At 36.5% G+C, this 14,631-nt stretch overlaps 4 protein-coding genes across 6 annotated transcripts in view; all 4 read left to right on the plus strand.

Annotated features, from left to right (window-relative positions):
- Window positions 1-14,631, plus strand: part of LOC143911157 (uncharacterized) — a 369,714-nt gene that overhangs the window by 283,305 nt on the left and 71,778 nt on the right. The window lies entirely within an intron of this gene.
- On the plus strand, window positions 1,426-4,306 carry LOC143910511 (kelch-like protein 41b). Of its 2 annotated transcripts, none has more exons than XM_077429013.1 (11): window positions 1,426-1,619; window positions 1,684-1,820; window positions 1,894-2,033; window positions 2,104-2,282; window positions 2,502-2,699; window positions 2,778-2,945; window positions 3,019-3,174; window positions 3,247-3,407; window positions 3,515-3,737; window positions 3,821-4,001; window positions 4,077-4,306. In XM_077429013.1, the coding sequence occupies exons 2-11, from the start codon at window positions 1,708-1,710 to the stop codon at window positions 4,214-4,216; spliced, it is 1,659 nt and encodes a 552-aa protein (XP_077285139.1). In that variant the 5' UTR covers window positions 1,426-1,619; window positions 1,684-1,707; the 3' UTR covers window positions 4,217-4,306. The 2 variants fall into 2 exon arrangements, with proteins under 2 accessions (XP_077285139.1, XP_077285140.1); XM_077429014.1 differs by having other exon boundaries at window positions 1,615-1,619; window positions 1,689-1,820; window positions 4,077-4,305.
- LOC143910639 (kelch-like protein 24) lies at window positions 7,253-10,216 on the plus strand. Of its 2 annotated transcripts, none has more exons than XM_077429200.1 (11): window positions 7,253-7,282; window positions 7,340-7,473; window positions 7,547-7,686; window positions 7,757-7,935; window positions 8,004-8,201; window positions 8,487-8,654; window positions 8,956-9,111; window positions 9,183-9,343; window positions 9,450-9,672; window positions 9,752-9,932; window positions 10,009-10,216. In XM_077429200.1, the coding sequence occupies exons 2-11, from the start codon at window positions 7,361-7,363 to the stop codon at window positions 10,143-10,145; spliced, it is 1,656 nt and encodes a 551-aa protein (XP_077285326.1). In that variant the 5' UTR covers window positions 7,253-7,282; window positions 7,340-7,360; the 3' UTR covers window positions 10,146-10,216. The 2 variants fall into 2 exon arrangements, with proteins under 2 accessions (XP_077285326.1, XP_077285327.1); XM_077429201.1 differs by having other exon boundaries at window positions 7,256-7,282; window positions 7,324-7,473.
- On the plus strand, window positions 11,343-14,201 carry LOC143910825 (kelch-like protein 24). The gene is made up of 10 exons (XM_077429422.1): window positions 11,343-11,455; window positions 11,529-11,668; window positions 11,739-11,917; window positions 11,986-12,183; window positions 12,455-12,622; window positions 12,940-13,095; window positions 13,167-13,327; window positions 13,434-13,656; window positions 13,736-13,916; window positions 13,993-14,201. Exons 1-10 carry the CDS (start codon window positions 11,343-11,345, stop codon window positions 14,127-14,129), a joined length of 1,656 nt encoding a protein of 551 aa, XP_077285548.1. The 3' UTR covers window positions 14,130-14,201.

Consider the following 14,631-nt stretch of genomic DNA (forward strand, 5'->3'; position numbering starts at 1 on the left):
ATCAATAAAATAATCGCAAAGTAATAATATTTATTTGTGATATTCAAACCGCATCCGCAGAATAAAATAGTAAATAACCCATAAAATACCGATCAACTATTTAATATTTTTGGAAAAATTCTTATTTTGGAAATAATGTATTTAATATAGTAAATTTTTATATGCATATACATAATAAAACATATATACCCATAAGGGAGGAATAGAAGCTGCAAGGTGTGAGCCTATGTAAGCTTAGCTCATTCGGTTTTCCATGTGGATTTGTATTTCAGATATACATAGTGGTGTAAGTCGAGAATATTATCGGAGAACGAGAATATTGCGAGAATCAAAAAGATAATTCGCCGAGAATTTTAGTTTTTCTTGGTTATAAAACATCTCTAGATGTTTATTAGCTTTTTAGATGATTCTAGGATAATTTCAGTACCTAATAGGACTTTCTAGAATGTCTGAGAGCATTTTGAATGACATTTTTTACAAACCTCTTTTACGTTTCACTTACGATTATTCATTCTGACGACACTGAGACACTACCACCATGAAAGTTTTCCAAGAAATTATCACAGGAATGCAATGCTTATTAACTCTGGAAGCAATAAATTATACATATTTTTATTTTTTTGGTGGACGTATACCAAAGAAATTGTTCAAAATTATTGATTTAATCATTCTTTTAAACTTAACACATAAGATCGTAAAAAAATATTTTATTCATTTCCTCCCTCATCTTTAACGTTCACACGAATTTATCAATTTACTTTCAAAGTTTTCGACGAAATTTTTTAACACAGATTTTGTATGAGTTTGTGTATTTTAATTGTTATTTCACATCAGTGCGTACTTTTAAAACACATTACATAATATGAAATTGTAAATTTATTAAGTTTAGAAACGATAAAAATTGGTAAATTAACAATTCGAGTTACCATTAACGCTAAAATGTCAGTTGGTTTTTTTTTGCTTCCAGATCTAATAAAAATAAGTTGCTTTTAGTTTTTCTCCGAAATCGTTAAATCTTTTAACACAAATTACATTATAGGCGTAATATTTCTGTTGTGTCTCGCCAACTACTTAAAAGTCACATTTTCTTACCCTTACATATGAAATGCAAAATGTTAAAAACTATTATTAATTAGGTTTTTGCATTAGTTAAATAATTTTATTCGTGTCATCTTTCATATTACCGTTCACATGAATTTACCCATTTTTTGAAATTGCAACGGAATAGTATAAAAGCCCTCCAGATGATCTAAAAATGAATATTCTCGAATATTCTTGGTTTGGAGAATATTCTCGAGAATATTCCCGAGAATATTCTCGAGAATATTCCCGAGAATATTCTCCAAAAGATTATTACCGAGAATTTTACAACACTAAATGTACATACATATTTTGAAAGATAAATAAATATTGATTTATTGTCAGTCCAATCATGAAAGAGATTCTTGATTAATCAGCGAAATTTAGTTCCGACAAATCATAGCTCTATTAGTAAGAAATATGTAGAAGTAATCCAACCAAAGGGTCAAGATAAGATTTATGCGTATCATGAAAAACAATATATAAACCACAGAATCTTTACTCGAGTCATCAGTCATCGCTGGAGTTCTGTTCAATAGGTAAGTCCACTTATACTATACATACTTATTACATCTGAATATTTCCAACTTAAATTTATTTCAGATAAGAAAAAGAACTAGAAACAAGATGATCGAAGTGAAGGCGAAACGAAATTTTGCGACAAACCAACTCGAACGTTTTTACAATACCATGGTAGAACAAAAGTACACCGATGGTATTTTCGTCGTTCGCAACCGAAGGTACGTTTATTCGACTTCAAAAATAATTTAATCTCAAAATATCAGTAGTAATTATCATTTTCAATCATTACAGTTACGTCGTGCACATGTTGGTCCTTTCGGCTTGCAGTGACTTCTTTAGGAAAAACGAATATAACTTGAGTGCAATTTTTTCTGATTTCGACGACATTATCATTGACGCCATTTTGAAATATTGCTATACAGGAAAAACAAGTAAGAATTTCTTCATATTTACTATCAATTTTTTAATTCTCATCGCTTAATATTTTAAATCCACTTTCAGCTATCGATGAGAAGTATTATGAAAAATTCAAGGAGCTAGCCAACAAATTAGAAATCAAAAGTATTGCCCCTCAATACAAAACAATTGAGCAAACAAATTGTTTAGAAGTTTTAAGATTTTCAGACGAACCAACGATGATAGAAAAAGCTATGGAACTAGCTCTCAAACATTTTGACATAGTAAGTACATATAATGATTTAAAAAGTTTTATGATTATCCAAATATTACATAAATGTAGGATCTGGTTGTTGGAGACATAGGCGGTAGAGTAAAATGAGCCTCGTTATATGGTTTTAAAACATTGTTTGGTCTTTGGAGCGCGACAACATAACCATTCTTCAACTAATCATTCGTACATGCATTCTTCTGGGTTAGTTACATATCCATTTCTGTTTCAGTTGTACAAAACCCCAGAATTCCTCAGCTTGCCAGCTTTGGTCCTGGCTGATATTCTAAAATCGGATGATTTAAATGTTTATTCCGAGGAAGACGTCTTCAATTCGGTGAAATTATGGGTGAATTTCGATAAAACTAACCGCCGAAATGAATTAGCAGGATTGTTGAGTTTCGTAAAGTTGCCGTTACTCTCGACAGAGGTATTTATACATTTTAGGACAATTTAATTTTGTTGAATAAATGTTCACAGTTCTTTGAATAATATGCGATACTTACAGTTTATTATCACGGAAGCTATGGATATTTGTTCTTCTTATCCTGAGTGCGTAGGGATTCTTAAACAAGCAATGCAACCAATTTTATCCAATTATCAATGTTTACTCCAGAAAGAGAGTCTTCGTAGGAGAAGTGAAAAAATAGCACTCTTCGGAGGGGGAGTTTCGGATGTAATTTTTAATTGAATATATTTGATCATCACATAAATTTAATTATTTCAATAAATGATGTATGTATTTTTAGGTAGCAAATACCGTCGATATTTATGATGCAAGAAATGAAAGTTGGACATTGAGTAAGAGTTTTCAATTTAACAGACACCATTTTGCATCAGTATTAATTAACGACTGGATTTTGATCATCGGCGGAACCACTGCAGCAAGGACAGGAGACACATCCGTAACGTTTCAATGACACTGTGAATTGTTTCATTAGGTTACATTAATACTAATTAACTTAATTTTTCTTAAGGTTGATTATATCGATTTGAAAAACGGAGAGGTACATCAATTGAAACCGTTGAATCAAGCGCGTGCCTGGTTTCCAGCGGTGACACTTCGTCGAGATTCGACCACTGATGTATACGCCATTGGGGGTAAAGCAAATACTGATATTTCATCATCAGTGGAAAGGTGATTCATATACATATATTAGAAAGATTTTATTACAGTATTGTACGTATGTGTGTATATATTTATTATTTAACTTATCATCAAACCAATTCCAAATATGTATATAGATGGAACAGCAAGACAAAGAACTGGGAAATGAACGTCGCTCCAATGTTGCAAGCTTTGCATATTCATAGTGCTTCAGTCATCAGCGGAAAAATTTATGTAGCAGGTGGACGCACTTCGATAGGTGGAAAACACCAAACTATTAATGCATTGCAAGTTTATTCAGTAGAATGCAATTCTTGGTCTTATCTCGCTCCGATGATTCAAGCAAGAGACTATCATTCGGTGAATATCTACATATTAATACTAATTGATGGGTTTACATTAAACGCTATGCAATATAATGAAATATAAATTACTATTTTTAGAGTATTGCAATAAGGGGAAAACTTTATATCGCCGGTGGATACCGATTAGAAACAGGTACTTTTTTGGACAGTGTTGAATCTTACGACCCTGATGTGAATCTGTGGACGAGTTATTGTAAAATGCCGAATCCTCGATATGGAGTCAACTTATGTTTCTACCGAAACAAGCTACATTGCATAGGTAGGATTTTTATGTCACTATGATTGATTGATAATTGAAAAGACGGTTTACCATTTTTTACTCTTTGATTTTTAGGTGGACACGATGGAAAGGCAATACAAAACAATACTTGGGAATACAACGACTTAACTAAAAATTGGAAAACTTTAAAAAGTACGAACAAAGTCAGGGCCGAATCATTTGCACACATTATACCACACGATTCTATTATTTAATCTTCACTCGAAGACTTAACACAATTTTTATGTGAAATATTAATTTTTAATTGAAAATTTTGTGTCAATAAATGAATGTATAAGTAATTATGTTAGTTTTTTGATTTATAAAATACTACCTAGCCTTCCACGGATTATTTTCGAAGTGGGTGATACTAAGCCCGCTTTAAAGGTCACGGAATTTGACCCTTAAAGCCCTCAACATGAGGCCACCACCCCCCCGACGAATACAGTCCAAGAGACCCTTTCGTCGGAGAACGAGACGGTTGTTCATGAATATCGCACAAGAACAACCGCACATCACTGTTGTAATAAAAAAACCACACTGTACATAACCAAGTACAAAATTAACAACAACGCATGAACACATAAAGCGCGCATGCGGTAGGAAACAAAACCTGAGATGTGCCGTGCGAATGCACGCACACTTCAAGTAAACATACATGTACGCATGATTATGCGTGCATAAGCACGCAAGCACACACACACACACACACACACACACACACACATACACACACACATAAACCACAAATACATACACTCACCTAAAAAGCAAACGCACACTCACACACACACACACATTCACAGAATATAATATTAAAAAAAATAATAATAAATCAACACATAAATGCTTTTGCAATTAAGTGGAGTAGTAGCATCCAGGGGAACACAGCTTCCCAAAGCATTCCGTGAACTTTTCGAAAGCTCTAAACGATGCTTTACTCATTATTAGATCCCCATGATGTAGGGGGCCAATGAGAGAACCCCTGACGCTGTCCAGCAGAACCCTCCTCTCAGCCTCCATCCCAGGACAGGACCACAGAATATGATCTGCATCCTGCTCCGGAAAAGAACACGGACAAAAGGATTCAGATATCAAGCCCATAGATGCGAGCTTGCCGTTAAAGTGGCCATGACCAGTTAAAAATTGACTGGTCCAAAAACTAGGCGACAGCCAACCACGCTCAAGGCGCGAAGTGACCCTCGGAAAAAACAAATAGGTTTGTCTACCTTTAGAGGAACAATCCCATCTAAGTTGCCAAGCCGAAATAGCACAATTTAAAATAACAGACTTCAAACTTTGCCAGAATCGAGGATCATCGCACTGTGACTGATTAGGAGCACGGAAAAGGACGCCTGAGACGGAAGCATCTAACCCACCACGAAGTTTTTCTCGAGCAGCTCTTATTTGGACGACCAAGTCAAGTGGCAATGTACCCGCAAGAATCTGTAGTGAGTCAGTAGACGCAGTGCGATAAGCCTGGGTAAGAGCGATCAGAGGAAAACGCTGACCACTATTTAATGTACGACGGACCATCTTTAATTCGACACGATGACCCCAAATGCTAGATGCATACGTCAAAGAGTTCACAAACACAGCATCGTATACCAAGCGTTTTTCATGGAAACCCAAACCCCAAGAGCGACCACAAAGGCGACCAATACTACCAAAGGAAACCTTAGCTTTATCTAATGCTTTCCCAATATGACCATTGAATGTAAGCCCGACATCGAGAACAACACCTAAATACGTGTACTCGTTGACGAATTTGATCTTACAGTCTCCGAGTTTGATATTAGGGGCTCTAACAAGAGAACCTTTTAATAGTAAGCACTTGGACTTAGAGGGCGAGAAAGAAAATTTGTTAATTATGGCCCAATCGTCTAGAAGGTGAAGTGCCGCAGTAGCTCTACATTCCATCTCAACACGGGACTTTGCGTGCGTTAACAACACGATGTCATCAGCATACGCAACCAACCTGCAACCCTCCGGCAAATTGATTGTAAAGAGGTCATTGACGAGAATGTTCCAAAGGATAGGTCCCAAAACGGAGCCCTGTGGACATCCAATAGAGAGATCACTGAAACCAACCTGTCCTCCGAGTACGAAAACCAATTTCCTATCCGACAAGTAACTCTGCAGTAAGCATAGTAAATTCGGATGCAGTCCCAGCAGACGCAACTTGATCAATAGCATGGGCCACCAGGCATTATCAAACGCTCCAGCAACGTCCAACAAAACATCAACTACATACTCGGATGGAGAGTCCGAAGACTCCCTCAAGACACAGCGAATTGCATCAACAGTAGACTTTCCCGATCTAAATCCAAATTGACCACCGGATAAAACAGAGTTATCGTCAAGGAAACTATTGAGCCGACTCGAAATTAACCTCTCTAGGACCTTCCCAAGAATAGGCAACAAACTGATAGGGCGATAAGCCTTATAAGAAGTGGGTGATGAAAAATTCTACCCTCTTGTAAAGGTAGTGGTGCACTTAGGAGGAGTGGCACAAGGCCTAAGTGCCGGGCCACACCATGTGACTTGCGAGCGACTTGGTTGAGAGCGACCAGACCAATGCATGCAGGTAGATGCATTGGTCTGCCACACGCGTCAACTTGTTTTCCGCACACTTCCATACATTTTTTCGTGTCGCGCAACTAGTCGGCCGACAAAGTTGCACGGTGCGGCCCGGCTCTAAGGCCTATTGCGCACTGTCGACCTGTCGACGGGCGACCGGTCGTCGTCGACTGTAATTTATACAGTCGCTCACTGTGTGAAGATTTCCAATGAGTCGTCTGTGTGTCGCCGTTGACACAGCGACAGCGAAAAATTTCGCCTTGGGTGCTCAAATCTAAAATTTTGTATGGATTTTGGCGCTCTAATTTTAAAATTTAAAGCGCCTTTAACGCATCTAGCGGCGCCCTAACTTATTTGGCACCCCCGTGTGCCGCCCGACCCAGTCCCCCCCTAAAACTGCCACTGGACCTAGTGCGTAAACACCCATCTAAGACTGTATAAATTATAGTCGACGACGACCGGTCTCCGGTCGACCGGTCGTCTGAGTTGGACGCCTAATCCTCCCCTCTCATCCTTATATGTATATTTACATAAATTAATATTTAAAAATTTGCGATGACAAATTTTAGCTCTTTTAGTAATAAATAGAAGCCACCTTACCAATGGGTCAAGATAAGATTTATGCGTATCATGAAAAACAATATATAAACCACAGAATCTTTACTCGAGTCATCAGTCATCGCTGGAATTCTGTTCAATAGGTAAGTCCAGTTATACTTAGCAGCTATTACATCTTAGTTAGATTAATTTCATTTTAGAAGAAAATTAATAAAAACAAGATGATCGAAGTGAAGGGGAAACGAAATTTTGCGACAAATCAACTTGAACGTTTATACAAGAACCTGATAGAACAAAAGTACACCGATGGTATTTTCGTCGCTCGCAACCGAAGGTAACTTTATTCGATTTCAAAAATAATTTAATCTCAAAATACCAATGGTAACCATCATTTTTAATCATTACAGCTATTTAGTGCACATGGTGGTCCTTACGGCCTGCAGTGACTTCTTCATGAAAAACGAATATAGCTTGAGTGCCATTTTTTCTGAATTCGACGACATTATCATTGAGGCCATTTTGAAATATTGCTATACTGGAAAAACAAGTATGAATTTCTCCACATTTACTAACAATTTTTGGATTCTCATCGTTTAATATTTTAATTTCACTTTCAGCTATCGACGTCAAGCATTATGAAAAATTCATGGAGCTAGTCAACAAATTAGAAATCAAAAGTATTGCCCCTCAATATATAGCAATTGATCAGACAAATTGTTTGGAAGTTTTGAGATTTTCAGACGAACCAAAGATGATAGAAAAAGCTATGGAACTAACTCTCAAACATTTTGAAACTGTAAGTATCGATTTCAAAATCGTATGACTATCCAAATATTATATGTTACATATTTACTTCTTTTTCAGTTGTACAAAACCTCAGAATTCCTTAACTTGTCAGTTTTGGTCTTAGCCGATATTCTAAAATCAGATGATCTAAATGTGTCTTCCGAAGAAGATGTCTTTAATTCAGTAAAATTATGGATCAATTTCGAATATACCACCCGAAGAAATGAATTGGCGAAATTGTTGGGTTTTGTAAAGTTTCCGTCACTCTCAATGGAGGTATGTATGTACACTGTATATATTTATCAGTGGCATGCCGTGAAAATCTCGCTGTTTTTGTTGCACAAAAACAAGGGGACTCGGTATGACGTCACCTAGTTAGTCCCCTTGTATCTTGCTCGCGCACACGTAAGTAAGGTTGTGTGACTAAAACAGGGAGATTTCACGACACGCCACTGGTATGTATACATATACATATATACATATATGTGTACGCATTTGGGGGCAATTAAATACTGTTGAATAAGTTCCCTCACTTCTTTGAATAATATGCGATACTTGCAGTTCATTATCACGGAAGCTATGGAGTTTTGTTCTTCTTATCCGGAGTGCAATGGCATTCTTAAACAAGCAATGCAACCAATGTTATGCAACTATCAGTGTTTAGTCCAGAAAGAGAGTCTCTGTAGGAAAAGTCAAAAGATAGCCCTCATCGGAGCAAGGAATATAGAGGTAATTTGATATTAAAAATATGTAATAATCAGGGCCGCCGAGAGGAATCCCGGGCCCTGGGTAAATTCATTTATGGCCCTATGACAAACTAAAAAAATATATATATCAGAACTATTAGAAAAATACCTACTATATGTTGGCTGCTATTTTTTAAATAATTGAATAAGAAAATACGACATAACAGGTATGATTTCCTCGAATATTCAGGACCCTGGAACTTTACCCTAGCCCCCCCCCCCCTCTCGTCGGCCCTGGTAATTATTAGATAAATTTGATTTTTGTATGAAATATTAAATTTTAGGTGGGAAATACTGTTGACATTTACGATGGAAGAACTAAAAGTTGGTCCTTAAGTAAGAGTTTTGGATTTAACAGATGCTTCTTTGCATCAGTTATCATCAACGACTGGATCTTGATCATTGGCGGAAACAGTTCAACAACGATAGGAGTAACTTCCGTAACGTTTCAATGATATTGTAAATTATTTCATTCGCTTACATTGATAATAACAAACATAAATCTTCTCAGGTAGACTATATCGATTTGAAAGACGGAGGGCAACATCCATTAAATTCGATGAATCAAGGGCGTAGCTGGTTTCCAGCGGTGATACTTCGTCGAGATTCGTCCACTGATCTGTACGTCATTGGGGGTAAAGCAAATAATGAACTTTTATCATCAGTGGAAAGGTGATTCAGATATACAATTGAAATATTTTATAACATTCTTGTACGTATGTGTGTATATATTGTATTTAGTATTGAACTTATCGTCAAATCAATTCCAAATACATAGATGGAACAGCAAGACGAAGAACTGGGAAACGAACGTAGCTCCATTGTTGTATCCTTCGCATGTTCATAATGCTTCAGTCATCAATGGAAAAATCTATGTGACGGGTGGGCGTATTGTGAAAGATGGAAAACACATAACTATTAATACATTGCAAGTCTATTCCGTAGAATGCAACTCTTGGTCTTATCGTGCTCCAATGATTCAAGCAAGAGATTGTCATTCGGTTAAAATCTATTAATATTTATCGGTAGGTTAAAATAAATGATTATAGAATTTCTAATTACAAAAATATCTGTTTTTAGAGCATCACAGTAAAAGGAAAAATGTATGTCGCTGGTGGGAACTTCATCGACACAAATTCTTTTCTAGATAGTGTTGAATCGTACGACCCTGATGCAAATCTGTGGACACCTTACTGTAAACTGCCTAATCTCGTATATGGAGTCGGCTTCTGCTTGTTCCGAAACAGATTTCATTGCATGGGTGAGATAAAAACGTTGTGCAAATATTTGATTTCTCATCTTCGGCAGTAAACCATTTTAACTCTTTGTTTTTTTAGGTGGACACGATAGAACTGAATATAACAATGTTTGGGAATACGACGACATAATAAAACAGTGGAAACCTTTAAAAAGCCTCAACAAAACTAGAGCCGAATCGTTTGCATTCGTCATACCGCATGATTCCGTTATTTGATCACTCCTGCAATTTTAAGTGAAATATGAATAAAATAAAATGAAATGGCTAATAAATGAATTTATAATTACAAATAATGTTTACTTTATGAATGAATACCGCGCGTTTATATCCCCAGGTTCATTTCGGAATGGGTGTCAAACAAAAAACCCTCCTCACAATAAAGGTCTATTCATACCTAGTCAGCACGTACCGACAGCAGGTATCCGGCCGTACGAAAAGTATTCTTTGGTACATTTTGTATGGGTATATTCATACCAACCATCACGTTTACGCCACGGCAGGCTTACAACAGTACCCGACATTTCCTGTTCATACCTTACAGCAACATCCGTAAACGTATCGTATCCATTTTTTTGGTCTGCCACACCCGTCAACTTGTTTGCTGCACACATTTCCATACAGTTTTTCGTGTCACGCAACTAGTCGGCCGACAAAGTTGTACGGTGCGGCCCGGCTCTAAGGCCCATTGCGCACTGTCGACCTGTCAACGGGCGACCGGTCGTCGTCGACTGTAATTTATACAGTCGCTCACTGTGTGAATATTTCCAATGGGTCATCTGTGTGTCAACGTTGACACAGCGACTCGCTGGCCGATCAGGCGACCGGCGACCTAGTCAGTGCCGGCCTTACACCCAATGGCGCCCTGGGGCAATTTTTTCTAAACACCCTTAGAAAAAAATTTCGCCTTGTGTGCTCTAATCTGAAATTTTGTATGGATTTTGGCGCTCTAATTTTAAATTTTAAAGCGTCTTTAACGCATCTAGCGGCGCCCTAACTTATTTGGCACCCCCCAGTCCCCCCTAAAACCACCACTGGACCTAGTGCGTAAACACCCATCTAAGACTGTATAAATTATAGTCGACGACGACCGGTCTCCCGTCGACCGGTCGTCTGAGTCGGTCGCCTAATCCTCCCCTCTCACCCTTATAATATGTACATATTTACATAAATTAATATTTAAAAGTTTGCGACGATAAATTTCAACTCTTTTAGTAATAAACAGAAGCCACCTTACCAATGGGTCAAGATAAGATTTATGCGTATCATGAAAAACAATATATAAACCACAGAATCTTTACTCGAGTCATCAGTTATCGCTGGAGTTCTGTTCAATAGGTAAGTCAAGTTATACTTAGCAGCTATTACATCTTAGTTAGATTAATTTCATTTTAGAAGAAAATTAATAAAAACAAGATGATCGAAGTGAAGGCGAAACGAAATTTTGCGACAAATCAACTTGAACGATTATACAAGAACCTGATAGAACAAAAGTACACCGATGGTATTTTCGTCACTCGCAACCGAAGGTACCTTTATTCGATTTCAAAAATAATTTAATCTCAAAATACCAATGGTAACCATCATTTTTAATCATTACAGCTATTTAGTGCACATGGTGGTCCTTACGGCCTGCAATGACTTCTTCATGAAAAACGAATATAATTTGAGTGCCATTTTTTCTGAATTCGACGACATTATCATTGAGGCCATTTTGAAATATTGCTATACTGGAAAAACAAGTATGAATTTCTTCACATTTACTAACAATTTTTGGATTCTCATCGTTTAATATTTTAATTTCACTTTCAGCTATCGACGTCAAGCATTATGAAAAATTCATGGAGCTAGTCAACAAATTAGAAATCAAAAGTATTGCCCCTCAATATATAGCAATTGATCAGACAAATTGTTTGGAAGTTTTGAGATTTTCAGACGAACCAAAGATGATAGAAAAAGCTATGGAACTAACTCTCAAACATTTTGAAACTGTAAGTATCGATTTCAAAATCGTATAACTATCCAAATATTATATGTTACATATTTACTTCTTTTTCAGTTGTACAAAACCTCAGAATTCCTTAACTTGTCAGTTTTGGTCTTAGCCGATATTCTAAAATCAGATGATCTAAATGTGTCTTCCGAAGAAGATGTCTTTAATTCAGTAAAATTATGGATCAATTTCGAATATACCACCCGAAGAAATGAATTGGCGAAATTGTTGGGTTTTGTAAAGTTTCCGTCACTCTCAATGGAGGTATGTATGTACACTGTATATATTTATCAGTGGCATGCCGTGAAAATCTCGCTGTTTTTGTTGCACAAAAACAAGGGGACTCGGTATGACGTCACCTAGTTAGTCCCCTTGTATCTTGCTCGCGCACACGTAAGTAAGGTTGTGTGACTAAAACAGGGAGATTTCACGACACGCCACTGGTATGTATACATATATGTGTACGCATTTGGGGACAATTAAATACTGTTGAATAAGTTCCCTCACTTCTTTGAATAATATGCGATACTTGCAGTTTATTATCACGGAAGCTATGGAGTTTTGTTCTTCTTATCCTGAGTGCAATGGCATTCTTAAACAAGCAATGCAACCAATGTTATGCAACTATCAGTGTTTAGTCCAGAAAGAGAGTCTCTGTAGGAAAAGTCAAAAGATAGCCCTCATCGGAGCAATGAATATAGAGGTAATTTTATATTAAAAATATGAAATAATCAAGGCCGCCGAGAGGAATCCTGGACCCTGGGTAAATTCATTTATGGCCCTATGACAAACTAAAAATTTATATATCAGAACTATTAGAGAAATACCTATTATATGTTGGTTGCTATTTTTTAAATAATTGAATAAGAAAATACGACATAACAGGTTTGATTTTCGACATGGGGCCCCTCGAATATTCAGGACCCTGGAACTTTACCCTAGCTCCCCCCCCCCCCCCGTCTCGTCGGCCCTGGTAATTATAAGATAAATTTGATTTTTGTATGAAATATTAAATTTTAGGTGGGAAATACTGTTGACATTTACGATGGAAGAACTAAAAGTTGGTCCTTAAGTAAGAGTTTTGGATTTAACAGATGCTTCTTTGCATCAATTATCATCAACGACTGGATCTTGATCATTGGCGGAAACAGTTCAACAACGATAGGAGTAACTTCCGTAACGTTTCAATGATATTGTAAATTATTTCATTCGCTTACATTGATAATAACAAACATAAATCTTCTCAGGTAGACTATATCGATTTGAAAGACGGAGGGGAACATCCATTAAATTCGATGAATCAAGGGCGTAGCTGGTTTCCAGCGGTGATACTTCGTCGAGATTCATCCACTGATCTGTACGTCATTGGGGGTAAAGCAAATAATGAACTTTTATCATCAGTGGAAAGGTGATTCAGATATACAATTGAAATATTTTATAACATTCTTGTACGTATGTGTGTATATATTGTATTTAGTATTGAACTTATCGTCAAATCAATTCCAAATACATAGATGGAACAGCAAGACGAAGAACTGGGAAACGAACGTAGCTCCATTGTTGTATCCTTCGCATGTTCATAATGCTTCAGTCATCAATGGAAAAATATATGTGACGGGTGGGCGTATTGTGAAAGATGGAAAACACCTAACTATTAATACATTGCAAGTCTATTCCGTGGAATGCAACTCTTGGTCTTATCGTGCTCCAATGATTCAAGGAAGAGACTGTCATTCAGTTAAAATTTATTAATATTTATCGGTGGGTTAAAGTGAATGATTATAGAATTTCTGATTACAAAAATATCTGTTTTTAGAGCATCACAGTAAAAGGAAAAATGTATGTCGCTGGTGGGAACTTCGTCGGCACAAATTCTTTACTAGATAGTGTTGAATCGTACGACCCTGATGCAAATCTGTGGACACCTTACTGTAAACTGCCTAGTCCCGTATTTGGAGTCGGCTTCTGCTTGTTCCGAAACAGATTTCATTGCATGGGTGAGATAAAAACGTTGTGCAAATATTTGATTTTTCATCTTCGGCAGAAAACCATTTCAACTCTTTGTTTTTTTAGGTGGACACGATAGAACGGAATATAACAGTGTTTGGGAATACGACGACATAATAAAACAGTGGAAACCTTTAAAAAGCCTTAACAAAACTAGAGCCGAATCGTTTGCATTCGTCATACCGCATGATTCCGTTATTTGATCACTCCTGCAATTTTTAAGTGAAATATGAATAAAATAAAATGAAATGGCTAATAAATGAATTTATAATTACAAATAATGTTTACTTTATGAAATAATACCTAGCGTTTATATCCCCAGGTTCATTTGGGAATGGGTGTCAAACAAAAAACCCTCCTCAGAATAATACGTTAAATCAAAATGTTTTAATTCCTCACATTTTTCGATACTGATTAAAGTTTTGGTTTTAATTTTGAACGATTTGAAATTTTACTATTGTTGGTAGAAAAAATTTGTTTATTGCCAGTTGTGACTAGATATGGGCCAAAAAAGAGAATTTTGAACGAACGGGAGAAAACCGGGAACTTTGGAATTTTTTTAATTGAGAATGACCGAAATAATACTTTAGTACACAGGTAATAATTGAAGAAAGGTCACATTATTTAAACATAAGAGTATTTATAACATCGTTGTGATGTGAAATATCATTTATTAAAAATGTATGCATACAATACATTTAATAT

Source organism: Arctopsyche grandis, chromosome 4 (assembly GCF_051622035.1).
Source record: "Arctopsyche grandis isolate Sample6627 chromosome 4, ASM5162203v2, whole genome shotgun sequence".
Classification (NCBI taxonomy): domain Eukaryota; kingdom Metazoa; phylum Arthropoda; class Insecta; order Trichoptera; family Hydropsychidae; genus Arctopsyche; species Arctopsyche grandis.

Bases quoted from the DNA above. Each gene is read 5' to 3' on its own strand.
- LOC143910511 (XM_077429013.1), top strand. From the start codon at position 1,708: ATGATCGAAGTGAAGGCGAAACGAAATTTTGCGACAAACCAACTCGAA. The intron at 3,408-3,514 runs GTGATTCATATA...ATATGTATATAG, and splicing joins ATTTCATCATCAGTGGAAAG to ATGGAACAGCAAGACAAAGA. The intron at 4,002-4,076 runs GTAGGATTTTTA...TTTGATTTTTAG, and splicing joins AAACAAGCTACATTGCATAG to GTGGACACGATGGAAAGGCA.
- LOC143910639 (XM_077429200.1), top strand. From the start codon at position 7,361: ATGATCGAAGTGAAGGGGAAACGAAATTTTGCGACAAATCAACTTGAA. The intron at 9,112-9,182 runs GTAACGTTTCAA...AAATCTTCTCAG, and splicing joins CAACGATAGGAGTAACTTCC to GTAGACTATATCGATTTGAA. The intron at 9,344-9,449 runs GTGATTCAGATA...CCAAATACATAG, and splicing joins CTTTTATCATCAGTGGAAAG to ATGGAACAGCAAGACGAAGA.
- LOC143910825 (XM_077429422.1), top strand. From the start codon at position 11,343: ATGATCGAAGTGAAGGCGAAACGAAATTTTGCGACAAATCAACTTGAA. The intron at 11,456-11,528 runs GTACCTTTATTC...TAATCATTACAG, and splicing joins TTCGTCACTCGCAACCGAAG to CTATTTAGTGCACATGGTGG. The intron at 13,917-13,992 runs GTGAGATAAAAA...TTGTTTTTTTAG, and splicing joins AAACAGATTTCATTGCATGG to GTGGACACGATAGAACGGAA.